The sequence below is a fragment of the Struthio camelus genome, chromosome 2 (genome assembly GCF_040807025.1).
Source record: "Struthio camelus isolate bStrCam1 chromosome 2, bStrCam1.hap1, whole genome shotgun sequence".
Taxonomy (NCBI): Eukaryota; Metazoa; Chordata; class Aves; order Struthioniformes; family Struthionidae; genus Struthio; species Struthio camelus.
In genome coordinates this window covers 57,100,713-57,126,066 of record NC_090943.1, presented here as the reverse complement: position 1 = coordinate 57,126,066, position 25,354 = coordinate 57,100,713, and the positions used below count along the sequence as shown (strand labels likewise).

The 25,354-nt window shown below is 39.5% G+C and overlaps 1 protein-coding gene across 13 annotated transcripts in view; it reads left to right on the top strand.

Moving 5' to 3' along the window:
* Nucleotides 1–25,354, top strand: part of ELMO1 (engulfment and cell motility 1) — a 328,408-nt gene that overhangs the window by 80,491 nt on the left and 222,563 nt on the right. For 10 of the 13 annotated variants that reach the window (XM_009679671.2, XM_068935901.1, XM_068935900.1 and 7 more), the window contains 3 exons: nt 991–1,063; nt 14,964–15,014; nt 24,869–25,038. In XM_009679671.2, coding sequence (XP_009677966.1) covers nt 991–1,063; nt 14,964–15,014; nt 24,869–25,038 — 294 coding nt within the window. Of the gene's footprint in view, nt 1–990; nt 1,064–3,724; nt 3,911–14,963; nt 15,015–16,865; nt 16,885–24,868; nt 25,039–25,354 lie in introns of those variants that run through there. The other 3 variants (XM_068935909.1, XM_068935908.1, XM_009679672.2) reach the window with 3 other exon arrangements.

Sequence of the window (25,354 nt, the reverse complement as noted above, 5' to 3'; positions counted from 1 at the left end):
GGTGGCTCATTTAGGCTCGTTTTTGTTGTCATTCGTCACAAAAACGAGATTTCCCCGCTCACTTTACCCTTGTGGTCCCTGCAGTTCATAGGTTAAGAAACTGCTGCGGTGACTGTGGCTTCGCTTTCTAAGCACTGGGCCCAGTGGATATTGTAAGCTGGTCCAGTTGATTTGACTGCTCGTGTGGAGCTAAAATACTAAGTACAAGTCCTGTCCTCAACATGAACTAATAATTGCTCGACAAAATTATCTTTCTTTAAATTAAACCTATCGATATTTGTGAAATAATGCCCTTTTAAGCAAGGGTTACAATAGAGAAGAAACTAGTTCATGTCCATCAAATTGCAGCTGAATTAGAAAGGTGTTGTTTTCTGAGTTAATGTAATATATGAATTTAACATTATATGAGTTTATAGATAAGCTAATGTAGAGTCCCAATACTGTAAATGCAGTCTGTCTGTTTTAGTGATATAATGACTTTGCTTATTGCAAGCAAAAATTATGCTTGTTTTTTTTTTGTAGATCTGGAACTAATATCATGATCACCTTTTTTTGTCTGGAGCACTGAAGTGCCAAAATAGAGTTTATTTTTTCCTCTCTCTCTCTTTTTTTTTTTTTTTCCTCTCACTTTTTTAAGCTTTACTTTTGAGGAAATGTATTTATGTTGTTTCTTTCTGACTGACCATGGTCAAGCTTAGGAATTTCAGTTAGAGATAAGCAAAGGGAAAAATATCTCAACTATAAACATAGCCCATAAGTATGCATTTCTTTTATGAATGCATGCTTTTTGTTTTCTTTTTTAAACTTTGGAGTCCCTTGTTGAAGCCTGTGAATAAGTATGGGAAATGCACCTGAGTGACGGGTACGGGTTTGATCATAGCAAAGACCAGTTATGCAAAGGGTGTGGGTTTTTTTGTTGTTGTTACTGTTATTTTTTTTTTTTTTAAGATTTCATTTTATGTTTTACTTTTTGTATTTTGTATTTCTAAGGTGGTCTCTTGCAAATCATGATCAATATGCGCTGCAGCATGCTGATAGTTCTAATTTCTACATCACAGAGAAGGTAGGTAAATCATTCAACATGACACTTGCATAGTCTATCGAAGCGTGTTTGCCACAATAGTTTACTTTAACATATATAAAATATTGTCTTTTTACAGTACTAGACCATTCAAATTTAAATGAATCATCTTTACATCATTCTGTCTGAACTCTATATGGAAACATTGTGATAAAGTAATCGCTCATGCCAAAGTGCAATTGAAATATTGGAGGGCTCTTCTCTCTCTTTCTAATAAGTAATTCAGAGAAATTCACCTCAGATTTCGTGTTACTTCATTGCTGTTGAAATCAGTAGAATTCCACAGGCTGCAAAATCAATTTTAGTTCATTGCGAAATAAGTGCACTGAATTTAGAGGTTAATCCTGCTAGCACCTAATACTGAGGTTATATGGTGAATGCAAGGGAAGTTTGCCTATAGTGAGTTACTCTCTATATTTTTATTAGTAGCAGCAATAATGCTGTTCCTAATGGGTCTGCCATTGAGCTGTGGTTAGGCTTAACTGTACTGCTGATATATTTTTTTCATGGTATTACTTAAGGTTTTTACATGGAATTGAAAGTTCTGATGTTACTACTATCCTAAATGGGCTGACCTGAAGTATTGCAGTGTAGATACTCAATCTTTATGGCTGGAGCCAAATTAATTAAAAGTACAAGTAATATTATTTCTCAGTTAATTAATTCTGACTTGTATTAAAACCTGTGGAAAATACTTCATATTTTTGTAATGTGATGCTGATGGGACAGTAGGTGCAGGGGACCTGGAAACTGGTAAAACTAAATGTTGAAGTGTGTGAGGCAAAATTATAAATTGAATCTTCCATTATATTGCTTAATGGCAGTAGATGTTGGGCCTCATTAGGTCTACCAATCTTTTATGTTCAATATCAGCAAGTGTGAAGAAGTTAGCAACACTGAGGTTAAGAAAAGTCTGGTTCTTATCAATGACTTGTTTGATTTCTTTGCATTTAACGTTAGTTTAATGACTTTGAAAGAGTCTTTTGTTTTGTTCTGAAAGGCAAAACAAAAATTTGAATGTGCCAAGGCCTTCACGCCAGTGACGTTTGATCAGACTTCAGACATTCAGCCCTTCAGCTCTGGCATTTGTGCTTGTTTAGTATTCTGCTGAAAAGTGGTATGCAGGAAATTAAAATATGTAAAACATGAAGGGCTCACTGATGTTTGAAGAGAACTGTAGTGCACTATCACTCCCCACTTTGACTGATCAGGCAGAAAAAAATTCCAAGGACTGCAAAATGTTTGCTACTCCTTCCTTCCTGCTGTCTTGCCCTTCTTCTCCAGTTATGTATGTTATGCTGGGTTATATTTTTTCGTCCCCAGATAACATTGGCAATTGGTGATTCACGAAATGATGCAATGATTTCAGCACAGAAAGTAATGAAAAGGCTGTAGCTGTAATAAAAATGGAATGTGTAGTCTAAATAAATGGGACATGCTCATCTGAATAAGACCAAGAAATACATTCGTTCCTAGCATTACTGCTAGAATTACTGAAATTACAATAAAGATTAATTTGCTTGGAAAGCAGTACAAGTTAGTGCTGCAGAGGTACTGTCTGTAAGTAATCAACAAAAAAGAGCATGACTCAAAACCTACTGAAATCAGCATGAAGATTCCCTAATGGCAGTGGATTCTGAGCTAAATAGACCTGAAGTTAGCTGTGCAGAGATAGGTGCCTCTTGTTACTCTCTCGTTGATACTGGTTTAGTTTTGGCTTGCCAAAGGCAGCTGAGGCATGAACTAACTTTTCTCTTCCTGTAATTCTTACCCGCACCCCAAAAATAAGGGGAACTTAGACGTGGTTAAGCGTTTAGAAAGACTAAATTTAGCAAGACAGCTAGAGTGGTTGTTCATAAAATAGTGTTTTGTTTTGTTTTTTAGCAGACCAGTTTCAGTTTTTCCTTTAACTATTTGTCAACCCAGACAACTCTCCAAGTGTCAAAATTTTGTTTCAGGATCTTCCTTTTTCCATTGTGTTTTTTCCTCCTTTCTTTTCAAGTTTCAATTGACAGACACTTCAAAGGCCACCACAAGGGAAACTGCTGAAGTAATTATTGGCTTCTGTGTTTTTCCTCCACCCAAATATAAAGAGGGAGACTGCTTTACTAATTGCCCTGAATAGTGACACAACATTTTCCAATAAGCTAGACACAATTCAACTTGTCTGTTGGCATTTAAACTCAAATTGTCCAGTGAGTGTTTCCAAGAATCCAGTGTTGAGCAAATATTCTGGCTTGTTGAAGGAATGTGTCTGGGTATAACTGGGGGAGTCTTTCGGGCTTTGCCTCCACCTTTGATGAGCAGGACTGCAGTTTTGGAGAAAATGGACATTCTCTGCTCTGCTTAAAAGGAAGCATGATGGCTTTTGTCTGTCTGTGGTTTATAATAAGGGTGGAAAAGGATGGTCTTCTAGAACATTTTGGCTTGTACTGTAGAGAGGACTTTGTTTATTCCCTGCTGAAAATATGCAGAGTGTCTGACTCTGAGTCACATAAATAAGAGAGGAGCTCTAAATGCCACCAGTATTACTCAGATGTCTGTGACTTTTATTAGATGTTGTTCACAGTTTATCACTGCTTGTTGAATGGAGGCTATAAAGAGAGGCCTATATAGTTCATCACCCCTTCTACATGCACTCCTTCACTTGTATACTAAGACGATGTTGCTTTCAGAATTAAAGCATGGAAAACACCAGGGATGAAGGCAAACACATGCACTTCAATGAAGCCAGGAACAGTAATAATTAGTTTGTTGAAGTGCACATTGCTTTAACCTGCTTCTTACTCGGAGATGAGCAAAGCCCTTTTGCTACAGTGACAGCTTATAGTAAGTGAATATTTTTCAGTTCTTCCAAAGATGTATCCTGCGTCTGTACATATGCAGAAAACATTGTGTATCGGTCTTGTTTCTACAGAGCTTGGATGCTTGCTGATTTTGGGCCTTCCAGGTATAGATGCCTTTTAAATGTTGCTATGTTTAAAGTTACTAGAAAGAAAAGCAATCAGTGAAATCCTGTAGCTGGTAACAGGAAACTTTGATGTGAAAATGTTACAAGTGTGGGACTGTCAACACATGGCTTACAATTATATTTTCATTTTTAGGTGGCAAACAGCGCATCTGTGTTTTGGTTGTCAGATGCAGAACTCTTATCTTTTGTAGCTGACCTATATTTCCTGATGATACCATAAATAAATAAATAAAAATAGCGCCCAAGCGGATCTCTGTCTACATTTTTTTTTTTTTTAATCTGGCTGTATTATTTGGAAAAATGCCTCTGCAGGAGTAGCAGTAACTCCTTCAGACAGTATAAGGGCAATCTTTTAACTGTCACGAGTCGGCCAGCGTTCCTACTAGAGATGGGAGTCATCACAGGAGATGCGCTCTGGACTGCTGCATCTCAGATTGTTTGACTATGTCTATGCTCATAAAAATGCAGTAGAAAATGTTAATTGCATATGTTGATGGTTGTTTTTAAAAAAAAAAGGAATAAAAGAAGAAAAAGTTGAAACAAAGAAACCAATTGGTCATAGTACCTAAGCTTAAGCCTGACCTGTGTTTTAAAATCAAAAAGATTGTGATTTTTTAATTATATTATTATGCACATCTTTTTAAAGGCCTTAGTTATCATGGAGAGATATTTCTTGCTAGGTCAAGTATGTAAAAGCCTGACTGCTGGGTGAGGATCTCATTGTATGAGGTACTGTACAACAGAGACCAAAAAAGTCATCTCTGCTTCACTCAGCTCAGATTGTAGCTGAGTAGAAGCTTGTGTACATCAGGCATAATAACTTAGGAAGCCTATAGCCTGGACAAGCGCTGATTTAGAACAGAAAATGATTACCTGGAGAGAAAAAAAATGGCTATACAATCATATGTGCTATATTGTGCCCCTGAAGTGATGACCACAGCTTGGATATCTGTGTGCTGCGTAATCTGGCTCCTGCAGATCCATTTATGTTTGTCTGTACTGCCCACCATGGGGTCTGGGTCTAGGAGGGCTTGTTATTAGCTCAAAGTTTAGGTCTCCTAAAGCAAATAGATGGTGAAAGAAGGGGAGTTGGATCATTGCAGCTGTTCAGGTTACAGCACAGCCTCAGAAATGGTTTTCTTGTCACGTTTGAAGGTGTGATAAAGTGTAGTTGCGGGGGGCCGCAGCGGTGAGAGGTAAGGGAGAACATTGTTCAAGCTGGCTTTGCTGCTGGACCCAGGATGTGGTGACTCTTATCCTTGTATCAGAGCAGTTATTGGGAATAAATGGTTAGTTTGCCCTTGCTGAGGGGCTTTGTGAGTCAGCTCCAAGCTATGTTCAGCACACAATAATGATACTGGTGCCATTTCTTATATTGTCTTTGGAATACGAGGACATTTCATTTGTTCGTTTATTGACTGCAGTCCATTTTTATTCAGTCATATTTTCATTGTCTTCATCTTTTTATATCTGATGGCTGTGCAGACTCCCTACCTTTTATTCCTTCTTTCCTGCCACCCACATTTCCCTTTCATTCTTATGTCTTAGTGCATGAAATGAAGGAGAACAGATACTGAGTTCCCTCCATGTATTTGGGGAGAATTTTAAACTGTTTTGCAAGTGGAGCTGCCCCCACCTTGATTTTATTCCTATTACTCAGCCGTTCTCTACATTTGCAGATGGGACGGTCTTCTACCTTCCCCTTGAGCCTAGGTAGTCACTGTTGTTTATTCTTTCTCAAAGGTGCTTTTGCTTGTGACTTATTTTTTGCTGAATACAAGCAACCTGTAATCGTATATTCATGTGAAACTCGACTATGCCATTTTAGGCTCCCTATGTGGGAGTGTATGCCAATGACCGGACAAGAAGTGAACCACTTGTAGGACTGGGGTTTTTTGGAATTTTTCTTCCACGTTTTTAGTATTCATCTGTTTTCACTGACTGAATGTCAGTGAGTTGGAAGTAAAAGTTCTGAATAATGAAGGTTTCTAATTCACTGAAGGACCTGGCTCCTCCTAAGCAGCTGAGAATGGGTGCTAGCATAAAAGTCGGGAATAGAAGTGCATTTAGATGATCTGTTCCTTTTCTCTGCATGACTCCTTACAATATACTTGTTAATAATACTTCATAAATGGCAGATTTCAATCTGGATTTGGGCTGAAATCTCAACCAAATTATGCCTAGCCTTCCCATTCCCCTACTGTTTACTTGACATCTGGTGTCCCCCTCATGTTCCTAAACTTGTTACCATTATTTTGGGGCGTCTGCACAGCCTTGCAGAGATTCTCAGCAGTAAAGACAGCACGTAGTGTCAGAGTGGCTATGCTCCTGCCTGCTGGATGAATGCTTGTAAAGCTACCTGGTGGCCTCTACTAGAAACTAGCAGACATTAGTATGTTTCTCCAGGGGACATGCATAAAAATGTGAGTATCTGTGCACTAAATCATTTTCAGTCCTGCTTTGTTCAGATTCTGATTCCAGGAACCAAGCTTTCATCCTTCTCTTGGCAAATTAGTCAAAGTTCTTAGGATTTGTATTTAGGTTCATGCTAAATTTTCCAAAGAAAACCATTCTGTCTTGGCGACCTGTAATACTTTCTGGCACCTCTGTGAACAGCTTAGTTCTTCTGTTTATCTCCTTTTTAAATATTTGGTACGATAATATCTTCTGTTTAGTTCCTTAATTCCACAGCAAGGCTGATGAGATGGATCAACTGTGTTTTTCAAGCTGTATATACATTTATCTTCCTGTATGTAGTTTGTAATTCTGCCACGTAAGTGACCAGCTAGAAAGGGAAGGCTCTCTTTAATTGTTTTTCTTCACAAAGCACTCAATTGTTACAGCACTCAAACGTGGGTACGGTATGCCACAAACACTGAGTTCAATTGATGGCAAATAATCTGTATTAAATCTGGCTGAAAGAAAAATGCTCTTTAAATCCACTTTATACTTTAAGAATGTCCTACTTAGAGGTTGAGTTTCACAAGATCCAGCGAACAAACATCATGACTTGCTGTTGAAAGGGGACAGTTCTGATTTCTTTTGCCCTTCCCCATGAGATTCTACTGCATCATTTGTGCTGGCTGCAGCATGTTTTCAGACAGCTTGGTGTTGGCAGGGGGTGAGGGGATCGTTCTGTGCCATTTTAATTGGTCTCAGTGAAAGGTCTGACAAAAGCTGGATCTGATGCGAGAGTGGAGCAGGATCCTTAATGATGGCCAGGAATAGGCTGAGGAGAGGGAAAATGTTAAAGGGAGGGAAGAGGAATGAAACTTTCCCCTTTTAGCAGCCGTGAGCTCTTATGTTCCTCAGTTGCACTGCACATGAAACTGTGCCTTTGGCTGATGTGGAATAAACTTTTTGGCAAATTCTGTTGATTACAGTCACAAATGGAGGAATATTTACCTACTATCTAGTCTGTGTCGGAGAGGGAGGTCAAGAGCAAGGGAATAGGAGTAGGACATACGTGTAGGAGGAGTACAAGCACATGAGGTGTATGGCTGTTGCTTTTAAAAGTGCACCAGTTCCTTTGGAAGCATGCTGAGATATTGTTTTTTGTTTATTGCTATAATTTAAGTAATACAACTCTGTAAATGATGCCAGGTCTCATTCAAGCCCATCCTATCTGCCCAGCTATTACAGAAGAAACTATCACAGGAAAAAAAAAAAGTCATTTCAGGTGACCTGAGCACTTCCAGGCTTCCCCTGAAACAAAGTGATTGTGAATATGGTTTCACCTTCAGTCTTGCAAAATGGAATGGCCCTTCTTCCTGAACCATACTGCTTATTCCTATCTTTTCCTTTACAAATTGGGCAAAAAACAAAATGAAGAATTTTCAGCTGGGTTAGTTCCCTCAGTGACTCATCAAGTAGTTTTATGCCACACAAAAACAGTGGTAGGAATGACCAAGAGAATAAAAAGCAAGACTCCCCTTTATGGTAGTAAGCTATGCTTTGATCTGGCAAAAGTGACCATGGACCACAGTCTTAGGTTGGGTCTTCAAATACTTTTTGGCAGCACGGTCTGTTTAAGGAGCTACTGACCCCTCAGCTGTGCTGTGGGTGAGAGAGCTGGGTGAACTGCATCAGAGAGTTAACTTCAACGCAAATCCCTTTCTTGTTTGGGAGGTATGTGGGTTTAGTTTTGTTTTATTTTTTATTAATGTCCATATCAGTTCCCTGTTCTAATTGCCCCGCCTGATCTCACCAACAACACTACATACCCAGCTAAGTCTGTCATTTCCCGATGTTTATTTTGGAGGATGCTGCTCTTGTGTTCCAGCTTATCAGAGGGCGATGGGGTTGCTTGTTGTCTGCCCACCCCTTCCATGTTACTGGTGCAAGTGTCTGTGAAGCTGTGTGTAACTTGGATTAGGGAACTGATCCAGATTAAAAATAACCCATGTATAACTTTTTTTAATGCATCAGAAGAAGGATGTCTGCCCACAGTATAATACCACTGCTGCTCTGCAGAGCAAATGATGACTGATAACATTGTCATTGTGTAGATCGTTCCACCTGAAGATGAGTAAATGCTGCGAAGTATGGGCATTTTCTTAAATTCTAGTTTTCTTAGGCTGGTTTCACAGGCATCCAACCTCATTTAACTGTGGATTGCTGAAGAGAGAGGTGGTTAAGCTTTATTTTTCCCCTCCCTGGCTTCCTTCCTTTCACATCTCTAGCATCCTAGAGACTGTACTGCAAGGTGAGTTGTCTTCTGTCAGAACCATGAATTGAACCAACTCTGGATTTTTTTTTCTTCCCTTTTTTTTTTTTTTGTGAACGAAGGAGGGAGAAAGAGAGGGAACTTTTTTAAGATTGGCTGGTTGACTGTGCTGCTGCGTGTTGGTAGATCCAATGTAAGGAAAGTGTTGGGAGCGCGCATGCTAGATGGTATATGCGGAATTGCCCTTTTGTGGCTGTTTAATTTCACTAGTCTACAAATCTACACATACCCTGAAGTCACACCACTGGTGTAATTTGGTTTATTTATGCTAGCTTCTGTAATCCTTCAATAGGGGCAGATACGCAGCATGCAGAAAAGCTTTCTCTTCTTAGAAACATTAGCCAAACTACCAGCACTTAATTTGTCATGGAAAATGCTGTCCTCAAGCTCTAATGTAAAAACTGTAAGAAATTCTCCCTGTTTCCAACAACTCCCTAGAAAAAGAATTTTATCACAAGGTTAACTGCCCTGGTATGTTTTCTAAAACTGTACAGTCCTGTCATGCCAAGACAAAGAACATTGATTATGTACATCTCTCTCTTAACTCTCACCTTATTAAAGCTTTTGGTGACTAAAAATGGACTTAAATTCCCTATCGAGTCAGCCCAGTGGTATATCTAACCTCATGTTCTGTCTCTAACTGTGCCAGTAGCAGATGCCCATTAAGGTTGGGAACCCAGTTGGTTTCTGTGACTTGCTTCCTTTATATTTCCTCAGCATTCACACTTGTGCTACAGAAGTTGGAGGTTGCATCTGCACTTAGTCCTTTTTGTACACGTATATGGGCCATGTGTTTTTGAATCTTTTTTTGAACCTGCTGGTACTGCTTGTCTTCACAACCTCCTGTGGCAGCAAACTCGAGAAGTTCACTGTTTGCTGAATGAAGACATATATCCTTTATCTGTTGTAAACTGATGTATTACTATTTTCATCAAGTCTCCCCCAGGTTTCGTTTTGCAAGATTTGATAACAGTTTTGCATTCAGCTTGACCACTGCTTTCATGATTTTATAAGCTTTGATCATAATTCCCCTTGACCTTTTTTGTCCAAATTGAAGAGTCCTTGCCTTGTAAAGCAGCAGCTCAGTCCCCCTGATCATTTCACTTGCCCTTCTCTGCATTTCTCTGACTCTATGTCCAATGCAAGATGAAGATCAGAACTGCACACAGTACCCTGCATGGGGGTGCATTAAGTTTTTTTTCTGAGGCAGCAGAATGATGCCCTCTGCCTAGTTCACAGTCCTGCTTCTGATGATGCCCAATGTTTTTTGGTTGTGGCAGCACATTTATTCAGTGATTTAAGGGAGACCTATCAACACAGACTCCATATGTCTTTCCTGCATTGTAACTTAAAAATTAACTCTACCATCTATCTCTTTATTCCTTATTTACTGCTCATCCAAACTCATCTTGGTGAAAATGTTACGGAGTTCCTGGCTTAGTATATTTCAGAGCTCTGATTTTTCTGTTGTGTCAACTTGAAGGAAGATATAACATTATAATAATAATAATATGGAAATAGGAAGAATCAATTACTTTGGAATGTAAATGTGTAAAGAATTTTGAAAAATCTTAGGTATTATTCTTTGGCCAGGTTAGAGAGGTGTGTAAAGAAAAATGCCTGGTCAAGGCTAAAAAAAATAAGTACTGAGTGAGCTATAACCACAAGAACCGATGCTTCTAGGTCTTCCTCAAATATGTTAGGAAAACATTGCATTCCAACCAATTGCAGTGAGCTGAGTCATGAGGCATTTTGTTGGGTGTAACAGACTATTAAAATGATAGGACAAATACATGATAAAAGAAACTTTAATCTTGCTTGGTGAGTTTTCCTAAGTGTCTCTCCAGCAAAGTTCTGAATAATTGGCTTGCCTGTTTTGATAGGATCTTTTGAAAGCAAGTGTGTGTACCTTTGTCCCTCTCTGTGGTTTGGGGGACTCTTAATGCTCTGGACCTGCTTTTTAAATGGCTTCCTCTGTGCGAGTCTCTTGTATGTGTTTTGGGCAAAGTAGACTGTGGAACAATAAAGGCAAAACTTTGAGAAGGAACAGAACCTGGTAGATAACCAGGTTCATGGAGCTCCAGCTGGTGGAGTTGAGAGGCAGAGGGCCCTAAGAAGGACATATGAAGCAAACAGTCCTAGATGTTTTCTGTTACTTGCATTGATTTGTTTATGTGTTTTCACAACAGTGTTTGTATGTCTGATGAAAACTCAGCTTGGAAGGTGTCATGCAGGAGTAGGATGCTTGGAAATACTACATATTCGATTAGAATAAAATCATCTTTTGAGTGTACACTCTCATTAGATATAGTATTGCAACTGAGGCTTATGTGTATCTATATTACTGCTGTCTTAGTCCCAAGTGGCATTTATAAAGAATCTTTTTGCCTGTCACAGAGTTTCTTTAGGAGGTCCGTATTTTCAGAGAGTGCTGTTTCAATAGTTTCCTCACTGCCTGGGAATAAGCTTTCCCAACGCACATCAACAGTGTGAACAATGCCCGCAAACCTAATATGCGTATGAGAAACCTAATATGCATGTGAGAAACAGATCAGAAATGTCTTGGAAGAAGAGTATGGGGTTGGTTTGTTTGTTTGTTTTCCTCTCTCCAGTCCTACCTAGTGGTGCACCCTGTCCTGAGTAACAGCGGTGCTTAAGAGCAAGAATGCTAAAGCTAGGCTGTTGTGTTGGAGCAACATTCTCTTATGCCGGGAGAGAGCTCCGCAGGACATGGTCCCTAATACTAAGGAGATTAACTGCGTATAAATGTTGCAATTGAAATTAACTGGCGTGCTGAGTACTGCATCTCGCAGTTAATGTGGGAAATCCTCTTGGCTTAATTGTATGCTTACACGCCGTTTCTTGGTAGGTGCTTAAGTCATTATTTAGAATGGATAAACAAAATTGGATTTTTGATTGGGGAACAGCTAACCCTTTTAAAGTTTTGATTAGCCTGCTGTGTTAGAAACTTGGTGCTTTGAATACTTTCAGATAAAAGGCATAGGCAGTTTTCCTTAAGCCTTTGTCTAAATCAGGATTTGAAGAATAGCTGTCTGTGTCTTTTGATAGCAGTGATTACATTTACAGTATCGGACAGAATTATGTTATGCACTTTACTCTGAGCCAGGCGTGATTAGAGAGAGAAAAGTCTTAGCTTTCCATGTGCTGTGGGCTCTAACATGTGTTGGAGATTTGGATCTGAAAGCGTTGGTATCTCAGACTCTTTTTGGTAAATGAGCAGAAAGACCCCAAACAAAGCTTCCAGTGATGCTTTTGTGTGCTGTGTAGGATCTGTTTTTCTGTGCTATTTTATGTGTAACCTGTTGACGTATAGTCACTCTGGAGAATGCTTTTGTTGTTTGTCTGTATGTGGTGTCTGAACGTCAGTGAGGTCTGTAAAACTAGAAAAAAAACATTATCAGCTTCCCTCTTTCCCTTTGTTTTTAAATTCATCTGGCTATAGAGGAATAGTGTATTTATTTAACAGGGTATGTTCCACTTGCTAGCTTGGTTGTGGATTCAACCTGTGCACAAGAGAAATGTGTTCTTGCATCATTAGAGATTTATTTTTAGCTTGCATGCTTGACTGTAGAGATTATTTCAGGTTAAATTCAACTTTTTATGGGTTAGGGCTTCAACTTTGTGACAAAATTATTGTAGTTGAATAAGCTCTGGAACGTGCTTTCAGCCTTAAGCAGCTGTAAGCTAATGTAACTTTGGCTGCGGTGGACAGCTTACTGCCACCAAAAAGGGGAAGGTATAATTCTTCCTCATGCTTCTGTTGTGTCCTTCTCCCCCCACCCCCCATCCCTTCCTTGCTCCCAGCTGTGGGGTTTCACCATGTTTCTTGTGTTAACTCTGGGGTTGAACCCTTGCAGAGCTTGTTTCCTATACTAACCCCCCAGAAAGCTCCCCTCTGTTCTTGTTGGTGCTGCTTTCTGCCAGGTTACTTGGTGAGATCGACTGGTGGACACGTCTGCCAAGTGCTGGGGCTGCTCCAAGGTAGAAAAGGGAGCAGGCAGGCAGGAGGATGGTGGAAGGAGGCCCCCCCCGCCCCTTCAGTAGCACTCATCTGTTTAGTAAACTCCTCCTGGAGACCACAGCCTTTAGTGTTGCCTCCTTACACAAAACTGAGTACCTTATGTTTGCAGTGGACTAAGAGTGTTTGTACAAATGCTTACTGTGGCCCAGATGAAGTGAGTTAACTCGTTAAACCACTAACTCATTTGTAACTCAGATCTGGTAGTTCACGCTAGTTACTGCAAAAAATGTGTAAGAAACTGAGCTGCTTTCAAACTCATTCAAGTTATGCTGCTGAAGAATAAACTGGTGTGGGTGCTCTTATTTATGTTAAAGAATGGTTTATGTATCTTAGCTCCAGCCTTTTCCGAAGAGTGTCATCTGACTTTTTCACTTTTGGATATGATTTGGACGGTTTTAAGTGCTGCCGGACTCCCTACCTGTTTTTAATATTGTTGCATGCTGGAATCTGCTGCGTCACAACTGATGGAAGTGCGTGTGTGTGCACATGCACGCATGTACATGTACTCTGGCCTAATGCAACAGAGATCCAGTGGTTTACCTCCAACTGTTGATGGAGGTAGATTTAACCAAAGCTGTCTGACTATGCTGAAGCAATTACTTTCATTCAGCTGCACAAATCCAGGAGGTGGTAACAGTTTAAGCCACCACAGCTGTTTGCCAAGTGAGTTTGTTTTGATGCTGATTAAAAATAACTGCACAGATGCACTATTACCACTTTATGCAGATGCCTTAGACATGGTGTTCTGGCAGGCAGGCAACGGCACACTAGGAGGGAACTGCTGAGGGCCGATACGTTTGCTGCGTATGTAAGCGAAGCCTCTGTAAAAAAACGTCTCTTGTACCTCCTGTGTTGTCTGACAGCTTAATTATTTCAGCTGAAGGGAAGAAGTGTTTGTGGGTGGAGAGTGATCTTGTGGATAGCTAGAACCAAGTCTACAGAGGACTTGGGTACCAGGAAAGAGACAATGTAATGGAGTTTATTTTGGGACTGCTTGACCTGATTTCAAGCAGGACTCATCCTGTTTTTAGCATCTTGGATTTGAGATGTATCTGATTGGTAGCAGGAAAGATGAAAGGAAATTCGGAAGAATTGCCCAAAAAGAAATACAAATTGATTTGTGTGGCTAAATGTCAGTCTGCAGAAAGCCTGCAGTGCGATCTTTAGAACAGCTTTACCAGAAAAGAAGATTTTTCATTCAAAACACTTGATTAACTCATGTCTCTCAAACTATTGTGGATTCTTCAGATTCCTTTGAGGTATTAGGATATGGGCCCATGAAGAAGCTGCTGAGCTTCTAAGCAACAGAGGTTGTGAGTGTGCATTGCACTGAGGATGCGTGGTCCTGTGGGGAACAGGAGGCAACTCGCCCTAAGAGGAACAGGTTCCCCTGCACTAACCACAGGGTAAGACCCTGCACATGGGCGCTGACCACAAGGTTGTGAGTGCACTGTAAGTGCACGCTATGGCTTACCCCACAGTAGCTTCTTCATCTGCCCGTAGTCTAATTGAACATCTAATGTGAGCTTAACCGAAAGAAAATGTTTAATGCCTCCTCTTTCTGCCAGCAGGGAAAGGAGAGTAACTTGGGGCATGTTTGAACTTTACATACCTCTTACCAGCAGTGCTTCTTTACTTTGCAGAGTTGTGGTGGCAGAGCTCAGTGGCTGGTTCCAGTGGTTTAAGTCAGCATGTTCTTGTTATAGAAAATGGAGAGCCAGTGGGATAAAATTTAAATGCTGCAGATGTCTAATGACAGGTTTCAGCAAACTTACGAACTCAACTATGTAGCACAAAATCAGAGCCAGACATCATGGCCAGTTACTTGTGTCTGTTACATAGGATATTTCAAAGAAATATTCAGAAGTTGCCAATGGAAGCTAAACTTTGAAAAATATGAAGTCATTCTTGAAAGGGTTCGGATCTGTTAAACTCATATGAACAGCCACCTATTGCTTGAGGCCAGTGTTAGCATGCCTCGGTGGGGAGAATGTTGTATACATGTTAGCCTGCATGTGAAAAGGCAAAAGCTTTTGCACAGAGGCAAGAGAAAACGCTGCTGCTGGTTTAGTGTACGTTCTGTTCAATGCACGTATTGTGTCTTTGAGTCTTAAAGAAAACCTTTTGGATTTTTCTCTTTCAGAATCGTAATGAGATAAAAAATGGAGCGATCCTTCGATTAACAACATCTCCAGTGAGTTACCTTTTTGTTCATCTCTTCCTTCACAAAGTAAAAAGTAAAGATCTGATCAATTCACAGAATTGCAGTGAACTGATGTGGGGCAGGGCTTTTGGGGTTTTTTGTTGTTGTTGTGGATTTTGTTTTTAACTCTAGCCACATTGTATCCCACAGTCATGCTGCAAAAAAGTAGGGTGATCGTGCAGTCACAAGATGACTATGTGTTGATCTCTTTTTTTGAATTACAGCAGCAGGGGTGGTTTCTCTGAAATTTTGTGGTAGGGCTGGCACAACTTTTTTTTAATCTCTTACTTCTCTCCCACTGTAGACAGCTTTCATGTCCAAGGTACCTCTGCTTCCCTGCTGGCATTGCAACCTCATTCACATGCTCCTTTCCTGTCTATGAGCTCAGAGCTGGGAGAAGGGGCTTGTAGTTGAAGAAAGGAGAGCTCTGCTGGGCAGCTCAGGTCAGAGCTTTCCTCCTGTCTAGGTTTCTGCTGAGTGAGCAGCAACTGTGATGTTGGGCTTTTGCTGTTTTTATTTTTTTCGTGTTTTTTTTCAATGCCATCTTCCTGCCAGCTCCTCAAAAAGCATGGCAGAGTTGCTGGTTGCCTTGTAATGACCTGTTCCCCTGCTGAGTTGAGCAGTACTGTTGCCACATGCTGAAAACCTTAATTATCCCCAGAAGACATACGTCTCTGGTAGCAGTGATCACACTCAGAATGCAGTGTGTTATTAAAATGATTTACCTCTGTTTGGTGGTATTCTATCTAGCCTCTGCAAATTCAAAGCATTCTTATGGGCAAATTCTGTCTTCGTTGTTCTGCCACTCATTTGAACAGGCAAGACAGAGCTGGGGTGGTTTGGCTTCTCTTGAATCTGTTATAAATGTGGAGTCAGTTATGTGGAAATGTGCCATGTTATGTGGAAATGTGTCTACCTAGAAGTTGCACACAGACCTCAGATCCATTTTAGGTGGATTCAGCTAGTAGGTCCTAGTCTCAAAGTAAAGAAACAAGAAGTGTGTATTGCTACTAATTTCCCAAGTTCTCCAGGTATGGAGTGCATTTCCGCTCCTCCCCAGCCTGTTTAACTTGATGAAGACATAGTCCAGACTTAGGAGGTAGCTGAATTTATAAGCAGGCTTGTGTGTAAGTAGAAGTTGAAGAAGTCAGTATGAAAACATATACATATATGGTTTTTGATTGTGTCTGAAAAACTATTTTACAAGAGGACAGCTTCTTAATGGAAAGCACAGCTAAGTATCACCAACTGGGGACAGATGAGATGCTTCCCATTATGATTTATCTTCTTTTTTTCAGTGGTCACGTGCAGAGCTTTACAGCTATAAGAGTAAACAGCAGTTTAAGGCCATGGCTCTATCAGAATCTGCGCGAGTCCAGAGCCTCTTGCTGTATGTCACCAGAACAGCCTAGAACATTGGAAATCACTTCCCTGTGAATTAAAACCCCATTTGGTGGACCTTCCTTAGAAACGGACAATCCCAGCACCAGCTCCTTCTAACCCTTGGAATTGCTTAGGAACAAACATCCACTTCACTGAGAAAGGGCTAGCTACTGCTCCAACTTGAGATCTCATGAAATCAAAACAACATCTGTGGTTCGTCAAGAAACAGCATGGTCTAAGCTCGCTGTGCATCATTCTTTTGTGTAACCACAGCACTGATTCATGGAATCCTTCCCCCTCTCAAAACCTGCAACTAGTTGCACCATGCAAAACTGAAGTGAGGTTATGCCATGGCTGATCTGTGGAAATGGCTGTCTATCTGTCTTCACGATCGCTTGTAGAATTGGAAGTGTGACTGGCAAACAAAAGACAAACGTAGGATTTATAACACTTTCTACTAATAGCTGTGGGTAGGAAGGTGAGATTTTTGCATAAATCTTCTGCTTTTTCTTTTCCTTTACGTTATGTTCAGTCAGCCAAGACAGAGGTTTTCAGGATAGGAGAGTGTTACCTGCTATCTACCATGGTTATAAGCCACTCTGGCCTACAGTTATGGATATGTTCCTAAAGGCCATATTTTTCCATCCTGTCATGAGCCAGAAGGCTGGTCTACTTTCTAATCTTCAGTATTGACATTTCTCCTCAAAACTAGTACCTATACTCAAACTTAAAAAAAAACCAACCAAACAAACAAAACTTTTTTCTAAAATCAGGGGAGTAGTTTGGGTGGAGGTTTGAAAGGTATTTTTTTTTATGCCAGATTAAAGTATTTATATTCTTTAAATTGTAGAGATAAATGAAGTTCTGGATGTTACCACCCTAGAATAGTGTCTTTGTTTTTAAGGTACTATTGAAGTGGTCATCGTAGAGATATCTGAAAAAGACAATTAAAGGCTTCTAAGCTGTGGTTTTTATACTGGTGACCCACACAACGCTTGTCATTTACCCTGGAAAGCTAACAGACCATCTGTTTCCGTTTTTCGTCTGAAGTTCTGTCTGAGAGCAACAGTAGTTGGAGGAGATAATGTGAAGAACAGACTGCATGATATATTCCTGCAAAATGGGGAAGATGCTTTCCTAGCTGCTTGAGCTAGGTGGGAAATGTTTTTCTCATCCTGTAAAAATGTTAAGATTCTGAAATCTCCCCCCCACCCCCCGTTTTCCTATCCTGTCAGGACAGGGTTTCCTATCCTATCAGGATAAAACTGAAACTCTCTCCCTCTTCCCCTAGAAAATGAAAATCACACTTAAACACTTTTTGGAGAGGCAGGGAAATTAGAAAAAGGGGAGTAGAAGAATGAAAGGAAGAGGAGCCATGTGAGTTTATTTGGAGCTTTAGCACGCTTCCACAAGGTGTGACCGTGTAATTCCAGAGTTGCCCTAGTCTGCTATTTCCTTCCTATTGTGGGCAAAAAATCTTTCCTGAACTCAAGAAGCCTTTTGAGGAAACATATTTTGCTTGAAGAGTTGTGAGGGATAATTTTGACCAATTCTGAAGGCTGCATATACCTGAAATGCTTTTCTGTTCTTAATTAACTGAATGTTAACACTGAAGATTGATTGAGAAGGATGAGATACAATCTTTTTGAGTTCTGTTGTCATTAACCTCAAAATTGATATTGCTCATGTACCCATAGCAGATACTATTAAAGATTAAAAGAACAAATAGTTTGCTGTAGAAGAAGACAGGCAGCATTTTTGGATTTGCTTCTTTAAATTAGGATTAGAAATCTAACTCCTCAAATCTAAATGCTTTCCTTTTTTTATCTCAAATTTAGATTTTTGTATGTGTGTATGGAGCCCTTTTTTCTCTCAATCATTGTGACATTGCATTAGCAAAACTGCAGTTATGGTGCACTGCTGAATCCATTATAAATGCTTGCCTTTGGAGATTTATAACATGTCTATTTTAAACTTCTTTGAGTTGGAACTTTGCAAACGCCGGTAGTCAGGCCTGGTGGGAATCTGAACTGCCTCTTTGTTTCCGCAGGTCTGTTTGCAAAGTTTATGTGATTCTCTGGAAAGCTGTTTTTTTCTAAACAATGCTATTTTTTTCCCTCTATAAACCACTCTCCACACAGACACTCCGTTTCCTAGGTAACTTGGGTACAGATTGAATTTCTCTCATATTATCTTTTTTCCCCATATCATTTTTCTTCCTTATTTTTATTCTCCTCTCCTCCTGCTTCACAATTCTTTGCGCTATCATGTTTTTGCTGTTTTCCATGACCTATTTTCCCCCTTTGTCCATTTGCATTTCTGGAGGGACTCATCAATGATGTTTCTTGTGCAACGGGTTTTTTTAATCATTTATTTATTTATTTTTAAATTTGAACATATGTGAGAGTGAAATGCCAGATTGTTGTTGTCTGTTTTGTGATACTCATATTCCAGTGGCTGGTGGGTAGGTGTATAAATGAGCTGTAATTGCTCCTGAGTGTGAGACTATTCCAAAAGGACATTTTGATCCTGCAGTGCAGCCAGCAGAACTGAACCTTTTATTGTGTGCGACTTGTAGATTTCTTTTGATCAGATCTTGCAAATCTTCCTTCTAATGACTAATCATTTTGAAAAGTTACTAAAATACTGGGAAAATTCAGCTGATGAGACAGTTCTATTTCTTTTCTTAATGGTTTTCAAACAGAATCGATTATCTGAGCGCTAGCTGTTGATTCAAAAGTAGCTTTTTGGATAGTTAGGAAAGCATTGCTCATAAACTATACACTTGAAGCATTCAGTCAATGGCTAACCTCTTCTAATGTGGCATTTATGGTGCCTGATCGTTTACTTTTGTCACATGAACTAATTTTTTGTCTCTGTGGTTGGAGACTGGTTAAGCTCTCAACCTGTAAGTTGTTTATAGGCAGCTCTATTAACGTTTCTAGTGTGACCACTCACACAAATAGGGGTGTTCACTGAGAGTCATTACAGTATTTTGCCTGAATACTTTTATGTACTTGAGTAACTTGTGTTTTCCTCATATATGTCCCTATAGATCACACATAAGAGGAACTGTAGATTTTTTTTTTTAACCCATCTCTACTTATGCATCTATATCCTCTGTCTTTAATACGTAAGAATTTGGGGATCTGGTCTGGAATCTTTGATCTATGGTTACTTAAATCTGTGGTCAACTGACTTAATCTTCATAAAGCTCAATAAATGCATAAATATTTGCAGATTAAGCCTATGGTTGTAATTACGTGTATCTCATAATTGTGAATTAGTTGTTATTAAAACCTATACTAGGAGCACTGGTCACTGAAGTCCATAAGTGAATTTGATATGTGTTTGCACATGATACAGGAGGAAGATTAGGGAAGGGAGGTTGTTTTTGTCTTTTTATAGGTTACAGGTTTAAGCTCATATTTACATATTTGCAAAGTCTTATTACAAAGAGTAAGAAAAAATGATTATTTCAACTGAAATGGGAGGAAAAAATAATCAGTGCTCCTTTCGAAAATATTCATACGTGGCTACTGACTGCCTAAACTCTTAGGTGTATATGTATAATACATATGTGCAAGCGTCTGTAATGCTCTTATCATTGATTTTTGTATGTGTCTCCAGATGTGACCCTTTCCCTGTTCCTCTGTTTCTACCCCTTTAGCTGTATATAGTGATTCCGTAGGACTGCCTCATGTATTGTTTGTGCAGGGATTTAAATATAGAAATTGTGCTTGCTGAGTATTACTATACTAATCTTAATGCCTTTGCTTATTAAAATTGAATCTCATACCTTAGCTGGCATCAGATGCCAGTCAGTCTTACTGGGTTTGTTAAACCTGGTTCACATGTAATGATGATTATGTAACATATCCACTCTTTCATTGTTTTCTGAAGTACATTGAGTTGAAGGTGAGGTGGCAGTAACAAATGAGGAGAAGGTAACAGTTTAAACCACCACAGTAGTTCATAAAGTGAGTTTGCTTCAACACTTATTTAGATGAAACCACACAAGTGAACTTACTTGGTGCAAAATTGTGTTTGGTAGTCACTAATGGTCTGTATACCTCTTATTTTTTTGTAGCAGAAAGATGAATGATGTGACTAACTTATCCACACAGCAGACCAAAATACTCTTATTTACTTTTTGTAAAGAATAAGGGATCAAACTGTGATCGTATAATGGTGAAACAGCTACAGACAACTTAAATCAATACAGTCCAAATATCTCCTGTAGCACATTAATATTTGATAGCGTTTGGAATCTGTGTCCTCTCTTCTGCCTCAGCTCTCTGTATTTTGTATTCTGCACCAAAACCCTGTGTGCATCTCTGTAATAAATAGTTCTCGAAGTTTGATGCACAAAGTATTCAGTGCCAAAGAACTGTTGAGTAGTTGATCAGCAGAATCCCTTGTGGGATGATCTTGAGATTCTTAACCTCCAAAAGGCTATTCAAGTCTCTAAGCAAGTCACATCTTGGATTTGGATCATTAGTTTTCTTTTAAAGCTGACAGTCTCATCGAGCTGCTCCTCCTTTTAAGCACTGCTACTCTGTAAGGGTAGCCTTCTCTGGCTGTCCTTGCAGCAAGTCATTTAAGAGTAGGCACGCAGCTTATGCCCCTTGACAGCCTTTTGAAATGCTCAGGCTTTGACAGCGCACGTTTTACAAGCTTCCCTGTCTTCCTTCTTTTCTAAACGGGAGAGCAGTTAACATTGTCTTTCATTTACTTGAACAGCCACGTTTCTGTTAATTCCCTCATAATGGTTCTCCGTTGGCAGATTTAATATGTTTATGTATTGTTCTTACCTGAATGATATTTTAATAAGAGCAGAGACATGGCAGCTAGCTCCACTGTTACTTTAATGAGCTGTGCTCTCTACTGTCCATCCACTGATGGATTGCAAATCATTAAAATAGTTCCCTGGTAAGCACTCAGAGCATGCTTCATGTGGGTTTCATTTTTTAATGCAGTCATAAGTGAGCTGTACGTTCCATAAGCACGTATGAGTGCTATGGCAACAAGAACTAGGAGGTTTGTGAGGACTGCATGGTATCCACTGAAGCGGTATTTTCACCCATAAGGCATTCGTGGTGACAAAAGCCACGTTACTTCTGGCCGTATTTCTGATGAGACATGTACCAGTGTTTTTACTGAGACAAGGATTTGTTTACCCCTTTAATCAAGATCTGTTCTGCCAGTTTCAGTTCTTTTTTCTTCCAAAAAGCAGTAGGAACATGGTTTACTGGATGCAGTGGCTTGCAAAACTAATTTCATGTATGTAAAGCACTGCTCTGTAGAGCTTCTGACCCAGTTAAGCCTTCTGATTTCTTCTTTCTTGCAGTCTTCTGACATTTTGCTAATGGGACATTAGCATTGGCATAGCCAAACAATGCCTAGGATGCTACTAAGTTTTATTTTATGTGCTAAAAATAGGGTCGAAACACTTTTATAACACAGGGACATTACATTATAATATCTGTGCTCTGCGGAGGGGAGCAAGTGGTCACAGATTTACGTTTACCGTTTGGTTTTTGCATTGTTGTTTGCAAAGCTCTGACTTCACAGGAACCAGGATTTCATATTTGACTTTTGCAAGGTTTAACATGTATGTGTTAAAAGGTTGGTCCTGCTCGTGCTGCTGTTTTGTGCTGTAGGTGAGCTGTTCATGGATGGCCTTGTGCTGGTGCTCTCAGTTTTGCTGAGAGATAGGATTAGTTTTTTCTTTTTGTGTGTGCTGGAAGTCTATCTGGGATGGCAGAAGCAGTTCCTCAGCCCCAGGTGTCTATGCTGGGGGCAGCCGTCCTTCCCAGAGAGAAGGATGAACTTGGCCATTAATACCGTCCTGTTAATTTATGTGTAAATGAAGTGTTTACACAGCAGTAACAGATGTAATCTGAACTGGTTCTTAGGAGGATGTTCCCCTGGCTCAGCTCGCAAGTTCTCCCTTGCTCCTTGGCTATTGTGCTATATAATGAGATTATCCTGCCCACCTATCTGGCCACAGCTCTGCTACCCCTTCAGATTTGCCGACTGAGCAGCTTAGATGGGTACTGCTCAGTCAGTGAACCAGGTATTTTGTTCATCTCTGCTCTCATTTTCACCAAGTCCAGGAGCCTACGGAGAGCTGAAAGGATTGTAATGTTCAGTAGGCAGACAGTGAGGGGTAGGCTGGGAGTAGTAATCTTCCAGAACCATGGCAAGTGGAGGAAGACACATCAGTAGATCTTAATGAGCTTAAACTAGGTTTGTGCAGCTGTTTCTGAAGTCAGAGGAACGTAGCTGACTTGGTAGTATTGATGTCTTTCCAGAATGTTTCTTTTCTGAGGTGGGCAGGAAGTCAGACATTGCATGTTTTCTGAAAAACAGTAATGTTTTGAGGATGCCTTGCATCAACGGATCTTTCTGAGTTATAATAGCATGGAGTCTGAGAAGAAACAGCTCAGTAAAAGAGGTTGGTGAGCTGCAAGTTGGCGGTTGAACTCCTGATTCTTGTAGTAATAGTGGCTGCTCTGAATTTTTATAACTGAATAGACCATGTGACTACTTTACTAAAACTTTTCTTTCTTGGGAGCAGGTGAAGGAAGGAAAGGGTTGGAAGAAGTATTTGGTGGTTATCCTGGAAGTTAGAAGATAAAAACTCATGGAAGAAATAAAAATAGATCCCATTAACAAATGATTTAGCTTATCAGCCTACTTATGTTTGAGAGAATTTTCTTTTATTACCATTCAGACAGACATTCCCATTAAAGAGAGAATGTATTAAAGCATTGTTTCCCCATTATAGCTCAAGCCAGTTGATGGAATAGGTAATTTATGGTGGCAGAAAGAGCTTTTGGATGACAGGATTGTGCCTTTCTATAGATAATATAAGTGCTATGGCTACACCACGCAGCAGTTTAAGCGTAGTAAGCCCAGAGGCTAAACAATATTCTTTCTTTTTGATGCTATGTCTTAACTGAAGATGTTAACCGTAGCCATATTAGCTAAAAGATATTTCTTCCCCTTACACACTCCTCCTCACCACATAGGTTCTGGCCAAACCAAGTGTCAACCTGCATTTATTTTTGTCTGCAAAAATGGGAAGTAATAACCTTGCTGATCTCAGAAGATATTGGGACTTATAGTTTATTAATATTTGTGAGGTAATCAAAATTATTTAAAGTACGTAGTGTTGTTATTATTTCCTGTCTTCCATTTAAATGCTCATTTCCACTAAAAACGCCTGCTGTCTGAGGATCTTGTTGCGCAGAGACGACATCTCTGCAAAGAGTATATTCATTATTGAACAGAAAAGGAATTGTCTGTCAGTAAAGCTTTTTCTTCTGTCTGTCGTCTTCTCTAGCTGAGAAGGAAAAAGCATGATCTCAGAGCAAGCAACTCTGAGCAGCCTTTACTATTAATTTGGTTTCCTGATGGCACATAGCTTCTCATTCAGCTTTCATTCAGTGCAGGCACGAAGTAAATTGTAGGAAATTGAATTTTGCAAGTATCTGCATATAGCAAGGAAGATTCTTTTGCCAACAAAAGTATTGGCCAGTAATTAACTGAAGCTTTGGATATTGTGTTGTGATAAGTAAAAGCATCAAATCGAAAATGTGAGATGTATTTGAAAGTGTTTGTGCAGCTAAACAGAAGACCAATTTAATAATTTGTTTAAACATCTCTTTAACTTTTTAGCCTCCGTGTTCATTTCAGATTTCACTGTTTCATCCTATATTTTTTAGCATTAATGGGCCAAATAGCCTAATATATACGATTATTGAACTAACATTATATATGTGTATGTGTTGATATCATAGTTTATGGAAAATAATTGTTCCTGTACTTATTTTGGAGAGTATATGAATTTTTGAATTGAACTGTGAACGAAAATGGAAAGAAAGAGCTGGAGGAAGAGGAGGATGGAGCAGAATGCCTGATGTTGGGCTCTGTTGATATAACTTATTTAGGACAATATAGGGTTTTACTTTTTAAAGGTCATGAAAACTGCATGAGCAGTGTAAGCATCGCCAGAAAAAAAATGCTGGCGTAATTATAGTGTAATTGTGTCTGATGCAATCTGTTTTATTTTCATTTCTGTTTTTATTGATATGACACATAAGCTCTTCAAGCCAAAGGCTGTCTGTCTTAATGTTTGCATTTTGCCTGACACAATGGGATATCAATTCATTGCTCAGCTTATGATTGTTACAATCCAAATAGTTATATATAATAACGATGGCATAATAAATGAGTAATATTCTTCTGTGAAAGTAATCTGTATGTGAGCTACTTAAGCATTTCAGAGAAATTCTTTAAGCTTCTCTGCTGTTAACTTGATACTAGAAACTATTTGGAAATGTGTTATTAAACATGGCTATTGCTCCTGCTTGAGCTAACGTTTTATTCATTACTGCCTTTGTAACAAAAGCTCTTCTGCTGTTTTTGTTTTATCTGTTCTGTTTTTCTTTAAGGCTCAAAACGCACAGCAGCTCCACGAGAGGATCCAGTCTTCTAGCATGGATGCAAAGTTAGAAGCACTGAAAGACTTAGCCAACTACTCACGGGATGTTACGTTTGCCCAAGAATTTATAAACCTAGATGGTATTTCTCTCCTGACGCAAATGGTTGAAAGTGGCACAGAGTAAGTATTCTGCTTAAACTGTGACATTTGTGTCTCGTTCTGTGTGCTCATGCTCTCTCTCTGTCTGTCAGCCTGAAGTCTATCTATACGTTACTTCTAAGATTATGTAAAAGGAAATACTTGAAGTTGTGGGTTGCTAGGGCAGTATCTCCATGATCATAGACAATATATATTTTTAATTTTCCATGACCATGGGCTGGTGGGAGTGGGTGTGTGTTTGTGAGAACAAAGAAGGAAGTTACGAGTACCCTCTGTGCTGTGAAGTTTTGGGGGAGGCTATGATCCTAGTTTCTTCTCTTCCCATCAGAATTTATAT